Here is a 27,950-nt window from a genome sequence, read left to right as displayed (position 1 = left end):
TTTTTGCATGGACCAGTCCAGGTCTCCCAATACCATTTATGGGAGAGACTATTTTTACTCCACTGTATGCTCGTGCCCCCTTTGTCAAATATTAATTGACCGTACAGACATGTGTTTATCTCTCAAATTCTTTATTATACATCATGGTCTCACAATTTGAGGCTGGATGAATACAATTGGTTTTCAAATTTCCTTTGAATATTTTCTAGATTACTACATGCAGGTGACCATGAAAATATTTGGCATTTTTAAGTTTTGAAACTCTGAACAGGCACTTACATGAAAGGAAAACATTACCATTCACGGATAACTACATGTAAAATAGATGCTCCAGCACATGGTACATGGAACCTCTTGTCAGCAAAGAAGTTGGTTACTGACCATTTTATCAAAGTGCCATAGTAGTAAAATAAGTTTAAAGAAATGTAATTTGGGTTACTTAGCTTACTCATAAAGTAAGGTTAACTGACGAGACTTGCACTGAAGTGTATAAAATATATTGGTACAAAAACCAATGGACCATAAGTGAAAGTAGTTTCACACAACAGGCTTCGGGGTTTAGTTCCTATACCCACACTCAGTGTATATTTGAGGTCAGACCTTAGCTCATGACTGTAGCCTCCTTTTTTCAGACTTTGAACAAATGACTTGAATTAGTATTAAAATTTAAACAGAATGGGTTAAATTTAAATTTGAGTTTGAACAAGCCAAAGTTCCAATTTAACAAACATGATATTGTCCAGATCTGGATAACTCCATGCTTATTAACAGGTCCACCTCCACCGCCCCCGTCATCCTCAAATTCTCCCCTGAAAAGGGAAGAGAGTCTTTGTGAAAGAAATTGTATTTGCTTGTATGTAGTAAAAAGATTTCTTAAATTAAAAATAATTTCAAAGTATTAATGGGAAAATTACGTAGTTTTAACACATTCTAAAATGCCAACATAGAGTCAACTCCACACTGCAGAAAATACAGCGGACCTGCTGGGTAGCAGCAGCCAAACAGTTACTCAACATGGCCAATAAATAAAAATTTTTAAAAGGGCTGCGATGACATGCCACACAACCCCTTGGGGAAAAAATTAATATTCTTGCCACAGAAGGTTACAAAGAGCATAAAATTCAGGAAGCTATGGAATGGTAGACCAGAAGAACCTACAGTGAAACATTCCATATGCATTTCTCAAATACATTTGTAAAAACATAAAATGTAATATACAAAAATACTGAGATGCCATATTTTAAATCTCTCTGGGATGTAAGGGCCACTCAGGTTTTCTAGTTTTATTTGAACACAAAATAATTTTGCATGTAGAGAATAAGAGGTAATCACTAGCATGAGAAATGGATTTATAATCAACATTATGCAGAAAGAAAGCAAAATTACAGATACCAGCCTACTCATATGAAAACGTTTATACTGATGCATGAGTGCTTATCATCAAATCAAAGTGTGCAGTAAAAAAAAAAAAAGAAGAAAAAACCCGGCAGCTTAAGAAAGTTCCAGTGTTTCAAAGAAAGCACTTTTTTAAATGTATGTACATGAAGAATATTTAGTTATATCATAAAATAAATGCAGCACTGTAAGATAAAGGAAGACTATTATACATGGACTTCTGGTGTTCTCCCCCCTACATGCGGCAACCATCTTTAACCTGCCGAACTTAATCTCAACGGTAATAAGAGTTTTTTGTTTTTCTTTCTTTCTCCTATTCAGTTCACATTTCAGGCTGTTCAGCAGATGCCTGTGATTCTGGTGATTCAAATCGCTGGTGAAAGTTTGTTCTCTGTTTCCTCAGTTTTTCAGGAGCTTTTCTCCATAAAATGATCTCCTAGTTAAAAACAAAGAAGATATCAAAAATTAATGTTCTTGTATTATTTATACCTTAAGTTTTCACATTGAAAGTACTGCCACTTCAATTTTAACCAAAATGAAATTCTTCCCTACTAAAGCTCTGACTGACCCACTTCCTTCCAAGTCTAATCCTGGAATGCCCTTTCTACCCACTCTGCTTCCCTCCAGCAGCTCCCATGCACCCAACCACCACCAACCAATCCAACCTGGCACAAAAATTCTAGCTATTATTGACTTAAACACTAAATCTGTCCTTTGGTTTGCTGTTCCACTACTCTTATCCAAGTTCAAGCCCTTGTCACTTCAATCTTAGATATTAAAATATGTTCTTGTAGATGACTGCCTTGCTAGCCTGAGGCCCTTTCTAATCCGTCCTTCCTATCATTACCAGACTACCAGATTAATCTAAAACACTACCTGACTGCTCTTCAACAGTTCTCAATGCCTACAGGTAACCTCCAATCAGGCCTTTGGGGCGCTCCAAAACCATTATGCAATGTACCACCTACCACTTCCTTCCCTCCCTAGTACACCCACCTCTTCTCCAGCCAAACTGAGTTACTCTGCCTCCAACACACTCCAAATAAGCCTGCCCTACATCTTCCCCTATATATGCGTTCTTTAACACTCTATTCCCCAGCCTATCTAAATTTGACCCTAACTAATCTATCCTGAGATCTCTTCTGAATTCCTAAAGTTACTTGCTTCATAAAGTCATGACAGGCTTTTTTTTTAACATACCAGAATTTAAACATCCAAATGAATGTCCATGGGAAGCAACATACTTATCCAGTAAGGCCACAGTACGTAAATGATTTGAACACTCAACTGACATTGAAATACCTATTAATCTGGTTCAGAATACGGAAAGAAAAAAAAACAAACCATACCATTCTAATCACAATCTTCACTCAAAATTCACCACAGGCTTTGATTTTGAAATGAGAACAAGATTTAGAGTAAAAATTTTATATGAGAAACTATGAGATTTGGGTCATCTCATGAACATTTATAACAGAATCAATAAGGAAAAATGGGAAACCTCCAAATCCATCAAGTTAATTCAGTCATTAAAAAAGTGTTAATGGAGCCCTGGCTGGTGTGGCTCAGTGGATTGGGTGCTGCCCTGAGAATCAAAGCATCGCTGGTTCAATATCCAGGCAGGGCACATGCCTGGGTTGCGGGCCAGGTCCCCAGTATGGGGGCACACCAGAGGCAACCACACATTGATGTTTCTCTCCCTCTCTTTCTCCTCCCCTTCCCCTCTCTCTAAATATAAATAAATAAAACCTTTAAAAAAAAGTGTTAATGGAAATTTGTATTTGTTGATGATAAAGAAAAGATAATCAAGACACTGTTGGGTGAAAGAGTAAAGAACAACATGCACTGTGTGACCGAACACACACACAACGTTCGTTGTCTGGAAAATCAATCACCACGAGGGTGGAATTTTTGATGACCTTTCCTTCAATTTGTTCATTGCCTGATTTCTTTTTCTTTCTTTCCTTTTTTTTTTTTTTAAACAGCAGGTGTTTTTATAAAAAACGTTCGAGAAAAAAATGAAAGCCCTGCTGAACTGTGGCCCATTCTGGAGTCCTGCAGAATGACTGGGGGGATCTATCACCACGCAATTCCATTCACACCTCCTTCCTTCTCACAATCTCAGTGTTTGCACTTATCAGCAACCCCTTGTTCAGTATAGTAAAGCTTAGGAAATGAGTTTGTTCAGGTGTTTCTGTTCAACTGTCACTGAACAAAAAGACCAGCCTGGGTGGCACCATACCTGCTGCTTGAAGTACCTTCTGTCCTCCTCATCAACAAGGACTAGATTCAAAAAGTACCTTACAGAAAATTTTTTGTTCACATCTCTCATTGTTGGAGTTGGGTCATATCCCGCTAAAAATAGTCTTATTGGAATTGATTCACCTGAAAGAAAAGCAAGTTCCATTGAATTCTAAGAGATTATTAAATATAGTCACCAATCATTATAGAGAAGATACTAGTGCTTCAGTTCCTCATGAGCAGGCAGCATAACTAAAACCTTAAACCAGGGTTTCTCAGCCTTGGCACTTTTAACATTTTGAGTTTGTTAATTTTTTGTTGTGGGTAAGGTCCTACGTACTATAAGAGGTTTAGCATCATCTCTGGCCTCTTCCCACTATGTGCCAGTAATATTCCTCAAGTGTGACAATCGAAAATGTCTCCAGGCATTGCCAAATGTCGGAGGGGATAGCGGGTGAGGGGGCCCAAAATTGCCCCTAGATGAGAACCACTGTTCTAGAGCCAGAATGCCTGGATTCTAATCCAACTCTGTCGTTACTGGCTGTGGGATCTTGACCATATCACCTAACAATTTTTCAAGTTCCTCATCTGTGAAATGGAGAAAATGCCAATGACACCTTTCTTGCAGAGAATTTATAAGGACTGTATGGGTTAACACTAGATGTAAAAAGCTTAAAACACTGCCAGCAGATAAGTGCTTCTTTAATAGTTTTATTATTTTCTACTTTCATGAAGTTGACCATACTTTCTAATCACGTGTGTAAGTTCTTGAATACTTATTACTAATTCATCCAAAACAACAAACACGTTCAGAATGATGACATTCTTTTATTACCAAAAAAATTGTTACTCAGATTCTCATACCTTCTGTTTTCCTAAGGGTAATTATTTGCATATTCCATTTGGAATCTTTTTATATAATACTTTTCTTGTGCATATCTATTTCCTGAGATACACAACTCACCATTTTACATAACAAGTTGTGGCTGCTGGAGTATTACAAAGTAATACCGCCTAACTTAAGAGTAGACACTCGTGGATCTTGGAGTCGGAAAGGCCTGGGCTCACTAGCTATCGAAGCAAACCAGAATGTGTCACCACAAAATATGCCTCGGACATAAACATTATTTTGAGCTAAAGGCAGTTAAGGAGCAGCAAAAGCAGAAAAGGCTGCCCCTTTTCTGTCTTAAGACAGGACATTAATTCTCCTTTTACTGGAGACAAACTAGCCCAGGGATGGCACCAGAGGAGTCTGCAAACAAACGTTCCTCTGGTAGTTCCCTCCCATGTGTTTACTTTCCCCCAGTCTGCCACCCTTAGAAGGCCAAAACTCACTTCTTTTCTGTCTAGTCATTTCTCTCCAAATTTATTGTTCTTCGGAAGATGCTATACAAGCTGAAACTCGAAGCCACGGTCTGACTGACCTGTTTTGTGGAGGTTTACTCCTGCACAACGTGCACTGCACACATTAAAGAAACTGTTCTCCTCTTAGTGATCTTTTTCTTTAACGGTCCCAGGTGGAAACCTAAGATGGGTAAAAGTAAAATTCTGCCTCCCCCACACTATCTCCTTTAACAGGCTTTTTAACCTGTTTGCGTCTTGGTTTCATTTGTAAAATAAGGGATACCACCTCCTAACTTAAAGGGTGGTAGGGAACTTTAGAGCACCTGAGAGTAACTGGCACGCAAAATGAGAGCTACTTTTTGAAGTAATTACTAACAGAGTAACAAAAAGACAAAGCCGTAAATTTAAAATGATAAATATTGGCTTCACTATTTTACACACTGAAAATTATCCAGCAATTGAACTGCTTATTTTCTTGGGGGCTATCAGGACTCTAGAATCTCACAAGAATTAATGCTGACCTACACTGCATCTTATGTTCAGCAACAATAAAAAAAGATTTATAGAGATGAACTACTATAACAGAAGACAATCAAAATATTATAAATTCAGAAAAGAAGAGATATACGTATCTTCTAAATTCTAAATTTAAACTGAGTAAAAAAATCAAACCTTATTTCAGACTAGGAAATACTATTACAGTCTTCTCAGTGTATATACAAAAATGATGTTTGAAACCATCTACCGTAGGAATCGTTTAAGGATTCACAAATACTCTTGCACGGCATAAATACTTTCAAACCAGCTGCCACGGACACTGCTGTTCGCACTATCTATTGTACAAAAGAAACGAATGAAAAGTGTGTTACCTTTGACCGGTGCACCGTCCATTATTTCATATTTAGCAATTGTTTCTGTTTCTGTTGTAGTACTGGGTCCTAGTGCAATAACATAAATGATATTAATTTAAATATTTCCAGAATATAATGTCCAGTCTTAATACTTCTTCCCTATTTTCCTACTACATTATTTTAGTGCTAATTTATCTTTCCGTGTTGTGAAAATGTTGATCATTCTTTTCTATTTCATGATCTACACATAACACTCACTGAATGTTTCACTCCCTTCCTCCCAGATTTATGAGAGAATCTTCTTCACGGAGTTCCTTCTAGAGTTTCCACACTGAAAACTAGCAATACCCATCAGAACCAACCACTGACTCGTTAGTTTTCTCTGCAACGTCCAAACTGTCTTCTCCTGGAGTTAAAGTCAACTTTAACATAAACTATATATTTGGTTAACATACAGTTTTTTAAATTTGTGGAGTCACCTTCTAAAAAGTATTGGAATCACTTTATTTATTTATGTTTTAATTGGGTAAAAAATATGGAACAAATGTGTGTTCCATAATGTGTGTGTGTTCCCAAATGTGTGTGTCAGCCTTGCACTGGGGCCATGCTAATCTTCCCCGTGGCATTCTAATTTTAGTGTATGTGCTGCCGAAGTGAGCACAAGACATTTTTAAAAAGAGAATGATGTGGTAAGTAAACAGTATACCAAAACATACAGTAATGATCCCAACGTTGTAAAATATACAACATGCAAAGACTGAAGTCTATTCTGGATTAAGTACAGGTTATTTTTTATTTAAAATTTTCTATAACCAATTTTTATACTCAGAAAAAATATTTCAATACACAATTTAAAAAAACAACAAATGGGAACCTGAGTTTGGTTTTAATGTCTTTGTATCACTTAAACATTTATTAGCAGGTAAAATACGGAGATTAAGAAATCACAGACGTTTGTAATTATTACTACCAATTATAAGTTCTTAAAAAGTGTTTGTTGCCTAGAATTATTTTCAGCAAAAAAACAAAAACAAAAACAAAAAAAACCCAAAGCTAAAGGGACAAACTAAATCTTCATACTAATTAAAATTAAAAAGCGGTTTATGGCCCTGGCTGGGTGGCTCAGTTGGTTGGAGCATTATCCCATATACCATAAGGTTGCAGGTTCAATTCCCAGTCAGGGCACATACAGGGGGCAACTGATCAATGTTTCTGTTTCTCTCTCTCTCCCCATCCTGTTCATAAAATCAATAAACATATCCTCAGTAAGGATTTTTTTTAAGGAAGTTTATGAAGCAATAAATGATTTGGAGGCATCTGGAAAAAGTAAGGTTGGATCCATACCTCTTATCTTACATCAGGACAAATTCAAAATGATCTGAACAAAATTCCCAAACTATAATGTATTATTTTAGTAGAATCAAGCAAAGAAAATTATGCTTAGAAATCTCAGTGTGAAAAAGGACTTTCTAATTCTGGCATAAAAACCAGAGTCTAAAACTCTGGCACAAAACCCAGAGTCCATAAAGGAAAAACTAATAAATGACTACATAAATATCAAAAACTTCTACGTGGCATAAACCACCATAGCAAGACACCCATGGGGGAAAAAAATTATTTTTTTGCTGTTGACAGAAAAAGGGATTGATTTCCCTGATACATAGTTTCTATAAATAAAAAAGCCTAATAATCCAATAGAGGTGGGGCAAAGGATATGGACAGGCAATTTATAGAAATGTAAATAGCTCTTACACACATGAAAAGATGCTCACTCTCACTCAGAATGAAAAAACTAAATTCATACTAAATGGGGAACTTCTTCCCTCTACCCAACACATCAGCTACAAGTTTTATGACCTTGTGCTGGTGAGAACAGAGGAAAAAGAGGCACTCCTCCACATGCCATTGCTGGTAGGTGCAAACTGTTACAAACCCTAAAGAGGACAAACTGGTATTATATATCAAAATTAAAAATGAAGATACCCTTTGCAACAGCAATTCCACTTATCCTGCACACACACAAACACAGGCAAAATGACATTTTTTAAAGATTCATTTATTTATTTATTTACCTATTTATTTCTTTTTAGAGAGAGGGGAAGAAAGGAAGAGCAACATCAATGTGTGGTTGCCTCTCGCACGCCCCCCACTGGGGACCTGGCCCTCAACCCAGGCATGTGCCGACTGGGAATCGAAACCATGACCCTCTGATTGTAGGCTGCCACTCAGTCCATCGAGCCACACCAGTCAGGGCCAAAATGACATTATTAACTGAAGCACTTTTTGTAATGACAAAAGACTGGAAACAACCTGTATGTCCACCAATATAAGAGTGGTTAAATTCTACTACATATACTAAATGGAGTACTATTTAAAAAAATGAAGTGTTCATTCTTACATATTAATATGAAAAGATCCATAGATGTAAGTGAAAAAGCAAGTTTGTATTGTAGGTAACCATTTAACTAGAGACACTTGGGCCTATGTGCATAAATCTCTAGAAGGTTTTTTATTTAACCAAGTTTCCTTTTTCAAAATGCACAGCTGGTGGGACCTGTTGTTCACGCATCTTCACCAGCAGCTGGGACATCCCCACCTTTGGTGTTTCTGGTGTAAATTCCTTGAGCTCTGTGCTTTGAAACTAGTTGAGTAAGTCCTTTACTAAGGAGCACCTGAAGGGCTGCCCTGGCCAAGGAGCCACGGATCTTCGTGTCTCAGACACAACAGCTAGGGTTATAAGGAGCTGGAAGCTCCCTTATAGCTGGGAACTTCCTTACAGAGTTTGTCATATGCTGCTTTGTCAAACAAAGACCAGGTTATTGGGCTTCTCCTGAACTTTGCCTTTGGACCATTTCTTCTTTTTGGCTGTGCCCTCAGATTTATTCACTGGGTCTTTGTCTTTCTTGGCCGACTTTCTGACATCTTTTTTCTTGTCATCCTTAGGGAAACTCAAAAGAACAGCTGCTACCACTGCTGCCTCAATAAGATATCAGACAAAAAGGAAGTCTAGAAGGATTTTAAAACTTATAAACATACTACCTGTGAGCTGAAATACAGAAATAGGACACTTTTTACTGTATAGTCTCTTATACTTTATTTCTGAATCAGGTGAATTTAGTACCTATAGCAGTTCACTCCCCTTATCCATGGTTTCAATTACCTGCTGTCAATCATGATCCAAAAATATTAACTGGAAAATTCCAGAAATAAACAATTTATAAGCTTTAAATTGCTTGTTGTTCTGAGTATCGTGCCAACCTGCTCCATTCTGCCTGGGGCGTGAATCATCCTTTTGTCCAGCGTATCCAGGATGCATAAGCCGCCTATTCCTCATGTCAGTTATCTTACCATCTGTCAAGGTGTCACAGTGCTTATGTTCAAGTAACCCTACGTCATTCACCTCACTTCATCTCATCACACAGGCATTGCATTATCTCATATGATCAAAAGAAGGATGAGTACAGTACAGTACAATAAGATATTTTGACAGAGGCTCTGGCTGGCATGTCTCAGTAGACTGAGTGCCGACTTGCGAACCAAAGGATCACCATTTCGATTCCCAGTCAGGGTACATGCCTGGGTTGCAGTCCAGATCCCCAGTAGGGGGCACACAAGAAGCAATCACACATTGATGTTTCTCTCCCTCTCTCCCTTCCCCTCTCTCTAAAAATAAATAAATAGAATCTTTTTTAAAAAAAAGATATTTTGAAAGAGAATGAAACCACATTCACATAACTTTTATTATAGTATGCTCTTTAACTGTTTTATTTTACTATTATTACTGTTAATCTCTTACTGTGCCTTATTTATAAACTAAACTTTACCACAGGTTTGTATATATAGAAAGAAACAAAGTATATACAGAGTTCAATATTATCCATAGTTTCGGGCATCCACTCTGGGTCTTAAAATGTATCCTCCACAAATACACAGGAACTACTGTATTCAAAAATCAATTTTCTAAATACATAAATGAGTAACCTACTGCCAGCAATATTAAGTGCCAAAGTTAGTATCCAGTGTGAATATTTATTTTATGTTTAAATATTTTAAAATTTCAACTAAAATGGGAATTTTCATTCAAATACTGTTTCAACTTACCAATGCCTGTGATCTCTTTTTTGATCAGTTGTAACTCCATATGTTGGATTTTTATCCTTACTAATAAGAAGTAAATCTTTCCAACAATCACATCCTTTAAATGATACCTTTGGAGAAAGAATATATCTCACTTACTAAATAGTTAAAAACAAAGAAAAAGAGTAAAATATGCCCTAAAGGCTTTATTGAACATCTTTAGATTAATAACTATTTAAAAAGTCAAAATGATTATTCGTATTGTTTACGTTCCTCTTTTTCAAAATGTATTAATCAATTTACAGTATGCACCGCTTAATGACAGGGAGACATTCTACGAAAGGCATCATTAGGTGATCTTGTCGTTGAGTGAACATCATACGGTGCACTTACACGCACCTAGATGGTATAGCCTACTTATACTGAGGCTTATGTACCACTTTTGTCTGTGTGGTGTGTTGTTGAATGAAATGTCATTATGCAGTGAATGACTGTACTATAAAAATAAGGAATCAAACTTTCACCTATCAATGCACCTAAGAAGGAAAACAGCCTGATTATTAGTTCTTACTCAGAGCATAACTTAGTTTCCAAAGAACTTAAGCATGGAAAGTTAAGATCTTATGCTTGAAATATTCATTTGGTATATGAAATTATCTCCAAACCATAAAAACTCTACACAGAGTTTAGTATCATTATAACTCCAAGTGCTAGAACAGTGTAGCTAACAAATCACTTGACTTCAAAGAGAGACTTCCTAGTTGAGTTTGTTGCTGTAATGTCTAATAATCAAAGACCTTACTCAAGTAACTTGAAGTGGTAATAAAACTGGGAATTCCCACAATATCCAGAAGGCTTTTTAAACCTTCTTCCCAGGTTTAGCTCTCAAAATAATATCCCAGGAATTGACTGATGCAGTTATGTCAGTCTGAAGGTTTCAAGTTTTTAAGTCCTAACCTATCTGATAATTTTATCAATGATATATAGGGTTGGTCAAAAAGTTCATTTTGTTTTTTCTGTATGATGGCTCTAGTAGTGCTTAGTTGTCTTTAACTTAATTCAAAACAATTCCGTTAGACTGTATTGTGACCGCTGTCATATCAGCATGCATTTAAAAACCACATCAGAATTGATGAATTTTTGTGCAGCCATTTTAATACGGAAGATAGACTGGGGCTGTCTCATGCACTGGAAGATGTTCGGCAGCACCCCGGCCTCTGACCACTAGAAGCCGATAGCGGGAGACAGCTGACATACTCAAAATATCCAAGTCAATGAAATTATTGGTGAAAATGAAAAATGCACCTTTTATTTTATGGAAAAAACTAAACGGACGTTTCACATTTTCAGTGATACAAACTGGGGAGTGACAACCAATAAGAGTCATGTAACAGAAGAGTGCACAGGAAGGGGATAACACATGTGTACATCCATTTCTCCAACAAATAAGCTTTAATGAAAAAAAATAGCAGGAAAAACCTATAAATGAGATTTAAGAGTCAAACAACCAAATGCAATGTGTTTAGATGCACTGACTCTGAACAAATCTTGTTTGAATACTGATTTAAACAAACTATGTATGAAACAATATAGGAAAATGTGAACATTAACTGGATATGTGAAGATATTAAGGAATTATTAATATTTTAGATATGAGTACAGTCATATTAAAAATGATACATAATTTTTATAAATAATATTTTACATCTGGAATTTGCTGCTACATTATCTGTGGGGAGTGTAGGGCTGAATACAGACAAACAAATCTGGAGCTAGGCAATGGGTATATGAGGATTCATTGTAATATTCATATACTTTAGAACATGTTTGAAATTTTCCATAATAAAGTTAAAAAGGCATTAAACTAAACAAGGGTGAGCTCATTTCTGTAAAAGTACAACATATATAAAAATACATACCTCCCTCTCCCACATGGAAAGACATGTAAGAAAATATATTCCCTGGCTGGTGTGGCTCCATGGATTGAGTGCCGGCCTGCAACCCAAAGTGTCACTGGTTCAATTCCCAGTCAGGACACAGGCCTGGGTTGCGGGCCAGGTCCCCAGTGCGGGGAGCTCAAGAGGCAACCACACACTGATGTTTCTCTCCCTCTTTTTCTCCCTCCCTTCCTCTCTGTCTAAAAATAAATAAATAAAATCTTTTCTTAAAAAAATGTATTGTTAAATGATAAAGGTGAAAATATGTGGTATTTTTACTTCCTCTGACTCTCCCACATTATCAAAATTTTTAATAATGAAATGTATTTATTGTTTGTCAGGAGAAAAAAGTGTTTTTATTTAGTTTTTAAAAGATGACCAGGCTATAGTGATGTCAGGCCAGTAAAGTAAATTTTTATGAACATAAGGGATTAGCTGCCTTCTGAGATGGTAAGATCTCTACAAAAAAGGACCAGGCAGAGACTTCGCAGGGACAGAGTATAAAAGACACTTGCACTTTGTCAGAAGCCAGAACAAACTTCTAAAGTTTCTTTCAGCTCAGAGATTCTGTTGGTCTGTTAAGTCAGGTTAATGTCAATTCTACCCTCATTTTGACCAATTTACAAAAACCTGAAAAGCTTACTTCTTAATTTCCCCCAAACATTGAAGTTACCTGCTGGTGAAAGGTACTTACTTTGATTTATTATATTCAAATTCTATGTGTAGACAATCTTCAATGCCCACTTCCATCTTAATAGAGTTGTTAACATCAGGGTAGGTAGCAAGTTGGTGAACAATAAGATCATATTCTTTTACCAAGTCTGTCAGTCTTCTTACTATTGTCACTTTAAGAAAATACCTACAAAGTTAATGGAAAGATCAAGTTAAATCTCCTATGATAAATTTCAGTGTTTTAAAAAAACAAACATTAACTGTTTAACTCAGCTTTCCCATTGCTAGAACTCTTTTGTAATCAACTTACTTCATTTAGTTCATGAAGTTCTAATTTTAAATAAATGCCCCTACTATGAAAAAAAGAAACCAGTTCAATTTCAAGACTAGTGCACGCACTTTTCAGATGAATCTGGAGTGCTATCATCAAGCCCACTGGACGAAATCCCTCCAGACCGCTCTTTAACCATGGAGCAAATGACAAATGAGAGCTGTTGGGAAACTAATGGATTCAGAGAGTAATCCCATTTACACAACAAATAAAGTACAAGGAACAATTCATACAAAGGAAGCGTAACACTAAAACTTCTCATAACAAGGTTCCCTAAATCTATAATGATAGAAGGCTCTTATTACTCAGATCACCTTTAGCCAGACAAAACAAAACATCTGACAGAATTTTTAAAACTCTTTAAGTCTTCCAGTCCAGAATTATAATAGAAGTCCTGATAACTATCATTTTCTCGTTTTGACTCTATACAGTTTCTATTACACCTTATTCATACCTCAAGCGGACATTGGCACCGATGTAAGATTCATATGGCTTTTCAACTTGCATAAATTCAAAATCATAACTTCTGCTCTGGGTCAGTTCTCCAGGTAAGGCTAGTTCTTTCACTAGGTTTACAAATTCGTGAGTATTACTCTTGTCATTGAAAAGTTCTAAGAAATTTTAAAAAGCAAAAAGACTGATTATATTTAATATCATTTCATTAAAACCCAAATCTCTACCTCCAAAGCAAATAAAAATGAATTCATTCTTTTAACGTAGGTAGGGTTTGCCCAATATGAAGCTGTTTTAAAAGACACATTTCCAGCAATTATTCAAACCTTCTACCCTCAAGGCAAAAAGTGTTTTTATTCTTTTGCTTTAGTTAGGCAAATATATTACCTTGATAAAACTATATATAACACACACAAAAAAGAAAATCAATCATCAGTTAATTACTCAAATTTGGCCCTCAAGCATAATCTCATCTAGTGCAGACATGTAAATAAACGTACCCATTCCAACTTTGATGCTTTAAGAATGCACAATAAAACTTAGAAAGCTAGCTTTAAAACTAGCTATGTATACAGTATTATAAAGACCAATTCTTTATTATCTGAATCTGCAATACCAAAAGATTTATACAGTTAAACTCCTGCAAAATCAAATATGTCTGTGAATATATGTATGGAAATGTACAGAAGTTGATCTAAGTCAAGAAGAAATTATGCCTTTCCTTTTCACACGGAAGTTTCTGTTGACAGGTGAGTGGCTACAAGCACATCCTAGGTTAGGCAGACAAATGGCATGGGTAATTAGAAAGTGACGGATGAAGGTGACACATACTTGTAAGTGAAGCTGGTAAAAAAATGGAGGCAGATGGAAATTTCAGTGACTCGGCTAATCTACCTGAATTATTTTTCAAGGCCGGTTAACTCCTTTCATTTTTAGTAATTAATTTTAATAATAAAAAGCAGGATGAGTCAGATATCATTTAATACAATTAAAACACAATTTAATGTTTATAAAATAAATCTTCTTTTATTATGCAAAATCAATTCCTTCCACAAAGCTAAGATCTAATTCAATTATTTAAGTGCTACATCCAACCCTCTAGTTATCAAAGAAAAAAAAAGTAATACTATTTTACAACTCACCAATTTGACCTACAAATTCAATTCTAATTCCTTGGTGCTCTAGCCTCTTTCCAGGTTGCTTAAAGGCTAGGTTTACCTGCCAAAACATGAAATTGTAAGAGATGTTAATCCTTTGAGTGGGCCTACCGATTGATTCCTTCCAGATGAATGCAATGTGTAATATTTCAGGTATTTATTTTTGAAGTTGGAGACACCACCACATACCTAGATCACGATGACCTTTATAGCACCTGAGAACGTATGTATAACTTACTCACATACAATCACTAATGAACCTATTACTTACATGCACACTTAAAGCTTTGGTAGGAAGGAACCCTTCTTATAGCTGGACAACTATAAAGACTCAATCAAAACAAAAAAAAAAAAGGGAAAACTTTCAACTATTCAAATATGTTTTCTGGTCAAATAGTTTAATAATCCTACAACAGCAGCATTTTAATGTAAGCTAAGCAACTAATTCCAAGAACTGACCTAAAAGATCACTTTCAGCTTTTTGTAACCAAGGCTGCATTCTTATGATTTCTACCCTTAAAAGCAATTTTTTGTCCTGAGTCTGCTTCTCATCCTAATGACAGAATGTTTAAAGATTTAAATTTTAAATTTTGAGTATGATTTATCTTACATATTTATGAAGCAAAATATATAATCTCAAAATCCATGAATTCATATCTGCCAAATGAAAACTATAAATTTATAAATTTTTAACTTGACAAAATATCTGTAAAGTACATACATATTAAAAATAAAATTCCAGCCCTGGCTGGTATGACTCAGTGGATTGAGCGCCAGCCTGCGAACCGAAAGGTCACTGGTTCAACTCCCAGTCAGGGCATATGCCTGGGCTGTGGGCCAGGTTTCCATTTGGGTGAGTGCGAGAGGCAGCTGATCGATGTTTCTCTCCCTCTATTCCCCTCCTCCTTCCCCCATCTCTAAAAATAAATAAATACAATCTTTTTTAAAAATTCCAGATGTTTAAGGATTAGCTAACAAACAAAAGCATATGTTTTACTATAAAACATATTAGTAACTTGACTGTTGAAAGCTTTTCCTTCCAACAATGATTCTCAAAAGATAATGGAAATCAAAGACCAATAAAAAAGAGGTCCAATTACTTCTGTTACAAACTATATAAATTAATCACTCTTCTATATCTTCCATATTTGTAACCAGGATGAGTTAGTTACTTGCCTTCCAAATTAATATCTCAGGAAAATAAGTAAATAATTAAATTGTGATACATCATATAATGAAATATTATTGAAGTTTAAAAATAATATGGTCAAAGAATTTTTAATGATGTGGGGAGATGCGCATGATATGTTACATGAAAGAAGCGTGGTCAAACTGTGTACAACTATCATGCCGATTATATATATCCTTAAACTACAGAAAAGAAATACTCTTCACAGCAGTTACTTATGAATGTATGATTATGCATAATTTTGTTTTCTTCTTTGTAGTTCTCAAGGGCTTTTTTCATTTTTTTAAATATAAAGTCAGAAAAATACTTAAGAAAAAAAAGTAGTACTTAAATATGTTTCACACACAGTAACAAGTTAAATTTCAGGCTTGAACCACAAATAAAACAAGCATAACTCCCAGCTGTTTTGTATGCCAAGTAATAATCAGAGCTGTTCCCTAATTTGTACTAATAAAGCACATAGAAAAAAGTATACTTTAGACAATGTCTATGTGGCAACAGTTTATAATAGTATCTTTGTTTGAACATGGCTGTATCTGACATTTTTAAAGTTTACAGTTAAAAAAAACCACTACGAAACCACAAAAGGTAGAAATGCAAAATTGTTCTGTTTTCCCACCAAACTGCTTACACGCTGAAATTGTCGATTCCCACTGATGTTAAAATATAATCGCTTTTAAGCCTAATTCAAACTATTCTGAAATCTTAACAATCCCGGAATAGGAAGGAATAATTAAGCATATTGGCTTAAAAGCTATTCTGCAAAGGAGCATAGAAAAATAAATGAAATTATGATGGTGAACTGGTACAGAATTTTAACACCAACTCAGTCACACTCTTATAACTTTTAATTATGTAATTTCAAGCTGAGAGAAAAGTTGCAAAAACTGCACAAGGAAATCCCACATAACCTTTACACAGAAACATCAGGTGTTTGTATTTTGTCCCATGTGCTTTATCACCTTCTCTATATACACACATATGCATGCAAACACATATGACTTATTTTCACAACTGAGAATAACTGGAGACATCATGCCCTGCTACCCCTAAACACTTCGTGCTAAGGAAATGGACTTTCTCTTACATAATCACAGTGCAAGTATCAAAATTAGGAAAGTTAACATTTCATAGTCTATATTCAATTCCATCAATTGTCCCAATAACGTACTTTATATCCTTTTTTCCTCCTGTCAAGGCTCCAATCCAGGATCATACATTACATACAGTTATTTTTCTTTGGTCTCCTTTAATCTAGGACATTCCTCAGTCGACCTCCTCTCTTGACCTCCATTTTTCTAAGAATACAAGTCAGTTACTTTGTAGAATGTCTCTCAATTTAGGTTTGTTTGATGTTTTATCACAATTAGACTCAGCTTATGCATTTTTGGCAAGACCACCACAAAGTGAAGTCATGGCCTTCTCAGTGTATCTTGTTAGGAAGCACATGAAGCCAGTTCTAGTACTGGTGATGTTCACTTTGATAACTTCAGGTTTCTCCAATTTAAAGTTATTATTTTTCCTTTTGCCATTAATAAGTAATTACAGTAGAGAAACTTGAGACTATGTATATATGTTTAAAAGGCCATGAAAACAGCTCTAACAAGCCAATCTCAAAGCTTTTAAGGGGTGAAATTCATCTATATTGTATTAAAACAAATACATTTCAGTATATTACATGCCAATTATAGGTCACTTACAGTGGACACCAAGATATCTGTACATTATTGTTGCTGGAGATTGTGCTTATCCAAGATTAGTTCCCAAATGCTGCTGGAAGAGTATGGTCCATATCATGTTGAAATGAGATACCACAATAACTATTCCTTGCTTGAAGATCTACACCATCAACTTCTATCATCTCAGACTTTGTTCACTTTTGCCATAAGGAACAGATGCAGAGTTCACTCTAAGTGGCTAGGTCCTGATACCATCACTTCAAGACAATTTCCTCATCACCCCTGCCTCTTTACCACCTCCCTGAATCCTGGGGTTCTAAGATACAGTAAGAGACATCCCATATTGACACAAAATTCAATGAACAGTTTGTCAAAGAGGAAAAAAGAAATCTTTCTTATTCTCTTGCTTGAAAGGGCATGGCTGGACCCAAGAGATGGTTTTCACAATTCAAAAAAAATGTACTTCAATAATTAATCACATAGTCAGCAAAACTCTCCCAAATTACTCAGAAGATACAGTAATACAGTCCAACTGTTCTAGACTTAAGGAAGACTTGTCACATGAGCAAAAGCAGTAAATATTCTAAGGATAAAAAGAACCTAAGTAGCTTTTTAAAATTTCCCTATTTGCCTTGTGATAATCTAAGTATTTCCAATTGTCTTAAGGAATGCCTCAAAAACTCTCCAAAACATTTTTTGACAAACAGCAATTAAATTTAACTCTAAAATGTGGATGCTACAACAGTCCCAAGACAACTCAATGTGGAAAGAATGTTCTTTTCAACAAATAGTGCTGGAACAATAAATATCAACACATGAAAGAATGACGTCGGATCCCTACCTCATACCATGTACAAATATTACTCAAAATGGATCAAACACCTAAATGTACAAGCTACAATTATAAAAGTCTTAGAAGGAAAGGTAGGTGTAAACCTTCATCACCTCGGAGAGACAATGCTTTCTTAGATGACACCAAAAGCACAAGCAGCAAAAGGAAAAAATAAACTGGATTTCATCAAAATTTAAAACTTTAGTGCTTCAATAAAAGAGACAACTTACAGAATGAGAGAAACAGTTGTAAAACATAACTGATAAAGGACTTGTATCCAAATTATATGAAGAACTTGACAACTCAACAAAGACACCTTGCCAGTGGCGATGACCTCCCCACAAGAAGCCTCACACTAAGGATCTCCTTCATCCCTCCCTCTCCAGAAGAGAAAGAGAGGAAACACGAGAAGCGCCTGGTGCAGAGCCCCAACTCCTACTTCATGGATGCGAAATGCCCAGGATGCTATAAAATCCCCACCGTCTTTGGCCATGCACAACAGTAGTGTTGTGTGCTGACTGCTTACCTGTGCTCTGCCAGCCTACAGGAGGGAAAGCAAGGCTTAGAGAAGGAAGGAGCACTAAAGGCACTGGAATCAAGCTGAGTGGGGGAACATCCCAATAAACACATTTTGAATATACACACATACGTACATACATACGTACGTACGTAACAGAAAACAACAAAAAGACAAATAATCCAATGACAAAAGGTCAAAGAATAGCAATAGACTCTTCTCCAAAGACGATACACAAACAGCAATAAGGAAAAAAAAAGCTGCTCAATATAATTAGTCACTAGGGAAATGCAAACCAAAACCATAGAGATCCCACTGCATACCGACCCGGATGGCCTTAATAAAAAATAGACGATCATAAGCATCGTCACGAATGTGAAGAAACCGGAACCCTCAAACACTGCTGCAGAGAGCATAAAGTACAACTGCTTTGGGAAAGGTTGGCAGGTCCTCTAAAAGTTAAAGAGTTAACATATGGTCCAGCAATTAAGACTCCTAGGTGTACGTTCAAGAGAAATGAAAACACATATTCACACAAAACTTGTTCACAAAAGTACATTATTCATAAGAGCCAAAAAGTAAAAACCCAAATGTTCTTACTGATGAATGAAAACAAGGAAATGTGGCATATCCACATATCGCATGATTACATATTAGAATTTTCATTCAGCTATGAAAATGTTGTTTTGATACATGCTACAACATGAATGAACCTTGAAAACATTATGGTAAATGAAATAAGGCAGGCACAAAAGGATAAATCTTGTATGACCACTTACATGAAATGCTAAGAACAGGCAAACTTACAGAAAAACAAAGGACACCAGAGGTGTCCAGGGACTGGGAGAAAAGAGAAATGGGTAGTTATTGCTTAGTGAGTACAAAGTTTTGTTCGGATTGATAAACCAATGCTGGAAACAGTAGTGATGGTTGTACAAAACTGTGAATTCAATTAACACCACTGAATTGTACACTTAAAAAATGGTAAAAATGGCAAATATTTTACCAAAATTTTTTAAAAGACAGAAATTTTGAAAACATCATAAAAGGAGCTAGATACACATAATGATTTTATTTACATGAAATGTCCGAGATAGGCAAATCCATAGTGAAAGAAAGCAGATTTGTACCTTAGTGGTTAACAGGTGTCTTAGTCCACTTGGACTGCTGTAACAAAATACCATAGACTGGGGGCTTACAAACAACAGAAAATTCCTGCTCACAGTTCTGAAGGCTGGAAGTACAAGATCAAGGCACCCACAGATTTGGTGTCTGGTGAGAGCTTGCCTTCTGGTTCATAGATGGCTGTCTTCTCACCACGTCCTCACGTGGCAGAAGGTGCATAGGGCTTCTTGCGAGTCTCTTTTATAAGGGCACTCATCCCATTCATGAGGACTTTGCCATCATGACCTAATTATCCTAATAACCCATGCTGGGTCAGAGACAACCAATGCTTGTTTTCTTCTTTTTCTGTTAAACTTTCTTTTTGAAGTGCTCATAAATCATACTTAATGACCTGTTCTAGAGGTATACCAGGAATCAATACTAACCACAGTTACAAGAGTTGCAAAAAAGAAAAAAAGAGAAAAACAGAAAACTAGACATCACATATCCCCTGATGAAAAACCACACCATCACCTGTACTCTTGCCAAGAGGCTTGAATATGATCAAGCCTCTGGATCCAGCTGCCAATTAACAGGCAATAACCACATCACGAGTATGCCGCCAGAGAGAACGAGCGCTACAGTTCAAATGGCCCAGGTTCTTCAACAGAAAAATTATAAAGAAGAAAAAGGCATGAAGAGGGAACCTGAGATTAAGAGATTTCAATGCCATATAAATTTCTTTTAAAGGAGCAAAACTAAACAATTAAGAAACATAGTTTATTATTTTAAAAGTTGGTAAAGTGGTTACTTTCGAGGGGAAGGGACTGTGCTTGGGATGAAACATATGAGGTAGCTGGCAAAGTTCTTCTTGACTTGAATGGTGATTATAAGAAAATACTTGTATCTTTATATAATGTTTGTTCTGTGTGGTTTTTTATGTGTTTTATTTCACAATAAAAAGGTTAAAGTGAAAAAATCTCAGGTAAATAAATAATCAGATTCCAGATATAATATCCTTTGAGCAAAATATTTACCTGTAAGAGGTTTGTCATTTTTTAAATGTACTCTATAGTTATTGATTAGGCCTACATACAATCCTTAGCAATTCCAAAAATGTAATTTGAATGCCAGCTGTTTTTTAAAAACCATACTGAGGTAGCCGTATTTCCTTAAGTATTCCCTTCTTCCTTTACTTATTCCATAAACATCAGCCTAATTGGCCTAGATGACATAAGATTACTTTAAACCAGATGGGAATGTTCCCTACTAGACTTAAAAAAAAGTAAATAAACAAGTCAAATAAATATTCCGTGAGAGCCTATTATATAAACAAACTATACTTCATGGAGAAAACACAAGCACACACTGACCCCCTGATCTTCAAAAGCTTTTAACCTAGCAGTAGAGATATTTATTTACTTGTCGTATCTACAAATTAAGTATCTGAGGTCTTAGCAGGTTCGAGCTTTCCTTAGAAAGACTACACTGGTACTAGACTGGCATCCCTGCCCCTCCAACCCACCGCATGAACGCCTTCTTTTCTACAGACCCAACGCTATTTCATTCACTCTTCTTTCATTTGACATGTTCCATCCTTTTGATAATTTTGTCTGCTCTTTAAGCCTCCTCTTCCTCTCTATCTTTTTAAAGGAAGAGTACCAGAGAAGTAAAGTTGAAAACCTAAACATTTATTTCAGATATAATGCTAAATCAGCAATAGAAATACTTTGGCAAAGGACCAGAACAGCCAATGCATTAAAATGGCTAATAAACCTAAGTTAAACTTATCCACAACAGTAACCAAACAAATGATAATTATAAGAATAATATCACTTTACCTATCACAATAGCAAAGATTAAAAAGTGATCATATTCAATGTTCCTTTGGGTGAAACAAGACATTATAATGGATGTGTGATTTGATGCAAATTTTCCAGATTAATGTATGTCAACACCCTTCAAATGTTCACATCTTCTGGTCCAAAAACTCACTTTCAGGGATTCATCCTATTAATCTTATTCTACAGAAATTTGGGGGGAAATTTACATACATAGATGTATTACAATTGTGACAGAGTATACAAGTCATCTGCCAATAACAGGGAAAAAGTATGCTTAATATACTATAGTCACATAAACATTAATTAATGCAGAATCTAGAGAAGAAACATACCCAAATTTTAAGTGAATTCTTTCCATATGATTGGATTATAGCTATTTTCCAAACTAACATGTGTCTGTTATTTAACAAGCAGGGAGGAAAAACTCTCATATGTTACATTAAAAAAATTATTTCAAATGTTTTATGGCTTGATTTTGTCTATGGCATGACCACTCCTCAGTATCACAGACTAATGAATATTGATCATATTTCCTAAAGTATAAGAATCTTATGTATCACTTGATAAGGAAAAGGAGAGAAAGTGAAACATTACAGAAGGTATTATAAATGTATCTGACCATGTAGAGACACATTCCAAATGTACCTGAGTCCGCTACAGGGTACCAAGAAATGAGAGATGCAATGGCAGTAGTACAGAAAGATAAGCTACAAAGAATGAGAAACTTTTAGAAAGGTATACTAGAGAATTATCCTTAATCTCTGTAACTCAGCTTTATGTTACAGAAGAAATAAACTTTGCATGGATTGCAGCCCCACTGGAAAAATTGTCTGAAGCAGATAGTCACAAACACACAAAATTCTGCACACAATTTAATTCAGACTCTACCCCTGTAACCCTTTCAGTTTAAGAATCTTTCCTATAGCTCTGACCGGTGTGGCTTAGTTGGCTGAGCATCATCCTGCAAAGCAAAAGGTTGCCAGTTCAATTCCCAGTCAGAGCACATGCCTGGGTTGCTGTGATGTTTCTCTGTCATATCAATGTTTCTTTCCCTCTCTTCCTCCCTCCTTTCCCCTCTCTATAAAAATATAAATAAAATCTTAAAAAAAAAAAGAATGTTTTCTGTAAATGTTCTAATGAATCAAGAATTTTAGCTAACCCTCTGAAAGAATTCCATCTCCAATAAAATCATTCAAATTTAGAAATAGCACAGACCACTTTGATGACTAATTCTAGCATCCTACAAACAAACGATTTACCTTTCCAGAAACAGATTCCCCATCATAGAAAAGATAGTGTTTTTCTACTTTGCCATCTTCAGTTTTCATTTCTGCCATTTTCCTGGTTTCCCCATCATTAAGGACAACGTCGATCTCACAAATGGGACCAAAAAAGCCACCAAGAAAACTCTGAAATAAAAGAAAAATGCTCATAATGATCACGTTTTGTCAGTCACTATTTGGTCATTCAAATTTAATTACCTATGTCCTACAGTTAAAGAGATCGAAAGTCTGTAAATTCACAGGAAATGACTTAAATTGACAGTTAAAACTGTACACTGAATTTAAGAGGATAAATTCATGTTGTATTTTTTATAATAAAAAAGACAAAAACTACGTAACTTTAAACATGCTGTAATTTCAGTAATTTCCATAGGTAACTATTATAAATACCATTTTTGCCGTGTATAATGCGCACCTATGTTTTTGTGTGCATCACACACCAGCTTACACCCATGGCATGTAGTCGTTACACCCACGTATAATGCGTACCCTTATTTGCCCTCAAAAATTTGGGCACAAAAAGTGTGCATTATAATAGCAAAATACTGTAAGCAAATACATATACCTGAAATTTAAAAATTAATTCTTAACATCTGGATTTGAAAAGTTACCTTTAGTTATACTTCTGTAAGTTTCTTTCATTATAGCAGAACTCATAAATCCAAATTGCTTGTACAAATCCAAATGAATTATTACAATGTACTATTTCCTGTATAATGTACTGCTTGCTATATAGGTCTGAATAGGACGTATAAGCCCTTGGAATAAAACTCAATCTAATGGAATAAAACTCACTCTAATGGGAGAGAATAATTAAATTTTTGTGAATTTTTACAAAGAAAATGTATAAGCCTTGTTCCATAAATCCTGAAAATGACAGAACTGTAAGGGACAAAGACAAATTGCTTATGAATGCCAAAGCACATTAGCAACACAAAATCCGTTAGTAATTCCAATATCAGATATAGTTGTGGATTATTATTGTCATGAACAAAAGCTAATTTTTCTAGTATATTAAAAAATGTACAGTCCTGACCAGTGTGGCTCTGTTGGTTGGGTGTCGTCCAGCAAAAAGGTCCCTGGTTGAATTCCTCGTCAGGTCACATACCTGGGTTATGGGATGGTCCCAGGTTGGGGTGTGAGCGAGAGGCAACTGATTGATGTTTCTCTCACACACTGATGTTTCTCTCCCTCTCTTTCTCCCTCCCTTCCCCTCTCTCTAAAAATAAATAAAATAAAATAAATATTTACAGAGAACAGTCTATCCTATTATCCTACATCCCTTCTTACTCTGCCCTAACAACCAGAGTGATTTCTTAAAAACATAAATCTGATCATCATTCTGTTTAAAATCTTTCAATGTGCTGGTGACAGTATAAATTGGAACACCTGCTTAGGAAACAGCTGGCGTTATCTGGTAAAATTAAAGATAAATATATACTATGACCCAGCAATTACACCCTTAGGTATCTACCCAAACACACAGAGCTGAACTTTGAATTTGAAGACTGATTCAAAAAGATCAAGTAATCAAAAATAAGTATTAAAATTGCCACCCTGGCTGGTGTGGCTCAGTGGTTGAATGCTGGCCTGTGAATCAAAGGGTCGCCAGTTCGATTCCCAGTCTAGGGCACAAGCCTGGGTTGCAGCCAGGATGCAGCCAGGTCCTGGTAGGGGGAACATGAGAAGCAACCACACATTGATGTTTCTCTCCCTCTCTTTCTCCCTCCCTTCCCCTCTCTAAAAAGTAAATGAATAAAATCTTTAAAATTGCCACTAATTAAAACGTAAAATGGACTTGTCTTATAAAACTTCACAATTAACTAATAACATGATTATAATTAAATGTCTTATTTTCACACAATACAGAAGAATTAAAATTCCAAAACATTTAAAATATGTAAAGTCATCTTTTATTATTTTCTATATCCATTAAGTATTTCATACCTGAAAACTAGAAAGTAGGCTTAATTTTCAACACAATAAAAATATCTGGTTGGCCAAAAAGTTTGTTTTTTTCCCATAAGATGGCTCTAGTAAGCGCTTAGTTGCCTTTAACTTCATTTGAAACAATTTTGTTAGATTATATTGTGCAGTTGTCATATCTGAGTGCATTTTTTAAAAAAACCAAGACCGGTGAATTTTTGTGTAGCCATTTAAAAAAATATTGAAGACAGAGGAAAATAAGCAACCTTTTCAGGATATTATGCTTTATTATTTCAAGGAAGGTAAAAACGCAACTGAAATGCAAAAAAAAAAAAAAAATCTGTGCAGTGAATGGAGAAGGTGCTGTGACTGATGGAAAGTGTCAAAACTAATATGCAGTTTCGTGCTGGAGCTTTCCCACTTGACGATGCTCCACAGTCATGTAGCCAGGTGAAGATGATAGCGATCAAATCAAGACATTAACTGAGAATACCCAATGTTATACCATGCAGGAGATAGCCGACATACTCAAAATATCAAAATCAATAAAGTTATTGGTGAAAATGAAAAATGTGTCTTTGATACGGAAAAAACCCTATGGACTTTTTGGCCAACCTGGAAGAGATCAGAAGATATTTTAACAACATACTACTACATATACAAAGTAACAGCATGTTGAGAAGTAAACTGTAACACTTTAACAAGGTTTAGTTAATGACACCATGAGAATTTAGCACTGGATTAACATCCAGTTTTTATCACTAGGATGCATCAAAAATGAATCAGTCTTACTAAAAGCCTCCAAAAATTGTGGATGTCTTATATTTAACAAGAAAAAATAACTGAGAAAAAAAGTTTCTCTTTTTTGTTTTTCTTCTAAAAGGAGTTAAAAGGAAAAATTCTCTACACAAAGTCTTGCTTTTAAAGTTTTTATTTCAAGATGTGTATCTTCTGTCATTTCAAAGTCATAAAATTAACATTTTTTAATTATTCACAATCAAATTAAATACTTCTCATACGTAGAGAGGAAACAAAATACAGAATTGTTAGGATGGTGGACACTTGGGAAGAAACAGGAATAAAAACTGTAAATAAGATTAGGATGCATTAACATAGACTTTTGCTGAAATTACAGAAGGCAGTTTTCAGATCTTTAAAGAGAAAGACTACTCAGTTTTTCTGGAAAAGATATCTTCAAGTAAGTATTTAGAATATGAGATTCTCAGGACCAATACTTAGGTAGCCTTTAAATAACTAGACGGCAATATATGACCATTAAAACATCACAGCAATTGTCTTTACAGTTATCTAATATGGCCTAAACCTCCTATCACTGACTTTAGGTTAACTTAAGATTGTTTGTATTGTTTTTTAAATCCAATACTGAGTATTATCATCTAGCAAAATTATATGTAGCTACATTAAAAGACAAACTTTTTAGCTCTCACTGAAGAAATTTCAGTATAGGTCCAATGGATGTAAAGAAATGCAACTCAAGGTGAGTGAAGGGAGGCTCTCAAAATTTACTCACTTAGCCCATGCACAGCAATGAAACAGCAGATTTTCATACATATATTACACGTATGCCCATTTCAAGGTTATAAAGCCTCAGAATTTAGTTTGACGACTAAGTTGAAAATAAAATTGCTCATGAACATAATTCAAAAACTAATCAGAAGTAACGATTTTAAATGCAAGCAAAAAATAGAAGGGCCGTTTAAAGTTTTCTTTGCAAATTATATTCAATGAAAGACTTCCCTACCTCCTGACAAGGCAAGGTCCCTCAACACTTCCTTGTTAGTATTTATCACAACTAATTTCCACGTTAAACAAATAATTACGCAAATGTGTATCTCCCTCCAGATTGTAAACTACAAGAGCAATAGCTGTTTCAGTCTTGCTCAGGGCACCTGGATATACCTAAGGAATTATTTGGTAAATAAAAAGGAAAAAGGCTCCAAGTTTAAGAATGAACATGTCTCTACTTATATTTATTCAAAGTAAGTTTTAAAAATAAATCTAGCTTAGTCTTAAGCCCAAAGTGTCTTGCAGCTTATTAAACCAGTGAGCTTTGGGAAAGCAGGTTGTATGAGAGCACACGGCAGGCGTTCAAGACACTCTTGCTCAATGAAACGAATAAACGAACACTACCACAAAACGCGCCCAGAGAGATCAAATCCAGAGACTGGCAACACACGGGCCCATGCTAATGATTCCCACCGCGTTTAGAACACTCTGATTTTCCGCCCTCTACTCCCTAGGCCATTTTAACAACCCAAAGCGTTAAGTTTCTAGAAATAGCTTGGGGAAGTAAATGAGAGCCAGTGCTTAAACCAGCGGCCACGGAACTTGGTCCTTGGAGTTAAAAATGTCCCCTATTCCAACGTCCTTTTCTTTTTTCCTTTTCATTCTACAAGTGTCAACATCAGGCGTAACTGGGGCCAGGAACTCTCAGAATGTCACCATTCCCAGGTTAAAAAAATAAATAAATCATAGAGTTTATCAAGCTAGTGACACTCAGGAAGAGAGTGACCACGTCCTTTTCCTGCGAGTCCGGAACTAGGACTAAGAGTCGTCCCACGTTAAAGAAACCGAAGTTGCCTGGGAAGAGCGGACGGACTGGCTACCTTGGAAGGGGAGGCGGCGGCGGGCCCCCGCAGAGGCGAGGTCCGCGTAACCAACCAGGGCCCCCACAGGCGATCGAGGAACGCGGGCAGAGTCTCCGACAACGCCCGGAGAGCGCGTCGCCGCCCGCAGGTGCTAGGGCCTGGCGGAGACCGGGAAGAGACGGTGCCTCCCGCACTCCCCCGACCCGGCGGGGCCCGCCCGACAGGCCTAACCCGCCCCGCTAGCCTGCCCCCTCCCGCCGCTCTCCGCGGCCCCTTCCGCGACGCCGGGACCGCCGTTGGCCGTCCCGCCGCGCGCTCCCGGGCTAGGGCTGGAGGCAAACGAGCGGGTAGCCGTGAACTTACCATTGTCAGAGCCGCGCCACCGCGTCCCCCTAGCTCCACTCCTCCTTTCTCAGGAGAACTCCCAGCCCCCGCGCTCCGTCACGTGACCTAGGGCCGCCGACGGCACGTGACCTCTGCCTGCCTTCCCTCCCTGCCTCGGCAGCAGC

At 36.3% G+C, this 27,950-nt stretch overlaps 1 protein-coding gene, 1 non-coding gene and 1 pseudogene across 3 annotated transcripts; all 3 read right to left on the bottom strand.

Annotated features, from left to right (window-relative positions):
* Nucleotides 1–114: 114 nt before the first annotated feature.
* VPS26A (VPS26 retromer complex component A) lies at nt 115–27,950 on the bottom strand. 2 transcript variants are annotated; one of them, XM_024561185.3, is made up of 9 exons: nt 27,805–27,950; nt 22,883–23,032; nt 14,444–14,519; nt 13,303–13,459; nt 12,540–12,704; nt 9,933–10,039; nt 5,850–5,918; nt 3,638–3,780; nt 115–1,831 (listed from the first exon to the last, which is right to left on the bottom strand). In XM_024561185.3, the coding sequence occupies exons 1-9, from the start codon at nt 27,805–27,807 to the stop codon at nt 1,718–1,720; spliced, it is 984 nt and encodes a 327-aa protein (XP_024416953.1). In that variant the 5' UTR covers nt 27,808–27,950; the 3' UTR covers nt 115–1,717. The 2 variants fall into 2 exon arrangements, with proteins under 2 accessions (XP_024416953.1, XP_071077330.1); XM_071221229.1 differs by lacking the exon at nt 27,805–27,950 and adding an exon at nt 27,460–27,483.
* LOC112305698 (U6 spliceosomal RNA) lies at nt 6,386–6,492 on the bottom strand. The gene has a single exon (XR_008426787.1). It is a non-coding gene; the product is annotated as a U6 spliceosomal RNA (small nuclear RNA).
* Nucleotides 8,226–8,820, bottom strand: LOC112305309 (small ribosomal subunit protein eS25-like; annotated as a pseudogene).

Source organism: Desmodus rotundus, chromosome 4 (genome assembly GCF_022682495.2).
Source record: "Desmodus rotundus isolate HL8 chromosome 4, HLdesRot8A.1, whole genome shotgun sequence".
In the NCBI taxonomy this organism is placed as follows: domain Eukaryota; kingdom Metazoa; phylum Chordata; class Mammalia; order Chiroptera; family Phyllostomidae; genus Desmodus; species Desmodus rotundus.
Note: the sequence above shows the minus strand (reverse complement) of the source record. Positions and strands in the feature narration are given on the sequence as shown.

Bases quoted from the DNA above. Each gene is read 5' to 3' on its own strand.
- VPS26A (XM_024561185.3), bottom strand. The intron at 14,520-22,882 runs GTAAATCGTTTG...ATGTTTTGGCAG, and splicing joins GGGAATCTGTTTCTGGAAAG to GTAAACCTAGCCTTTAAGCA. The intron at 1,832-3,637 runs GTATGGTGCCAC...GTTTTTAACTAG, and splicing joins GAAGGTACTTCAAGCAGCAG to GAGATCATTTTATGGAGAAA.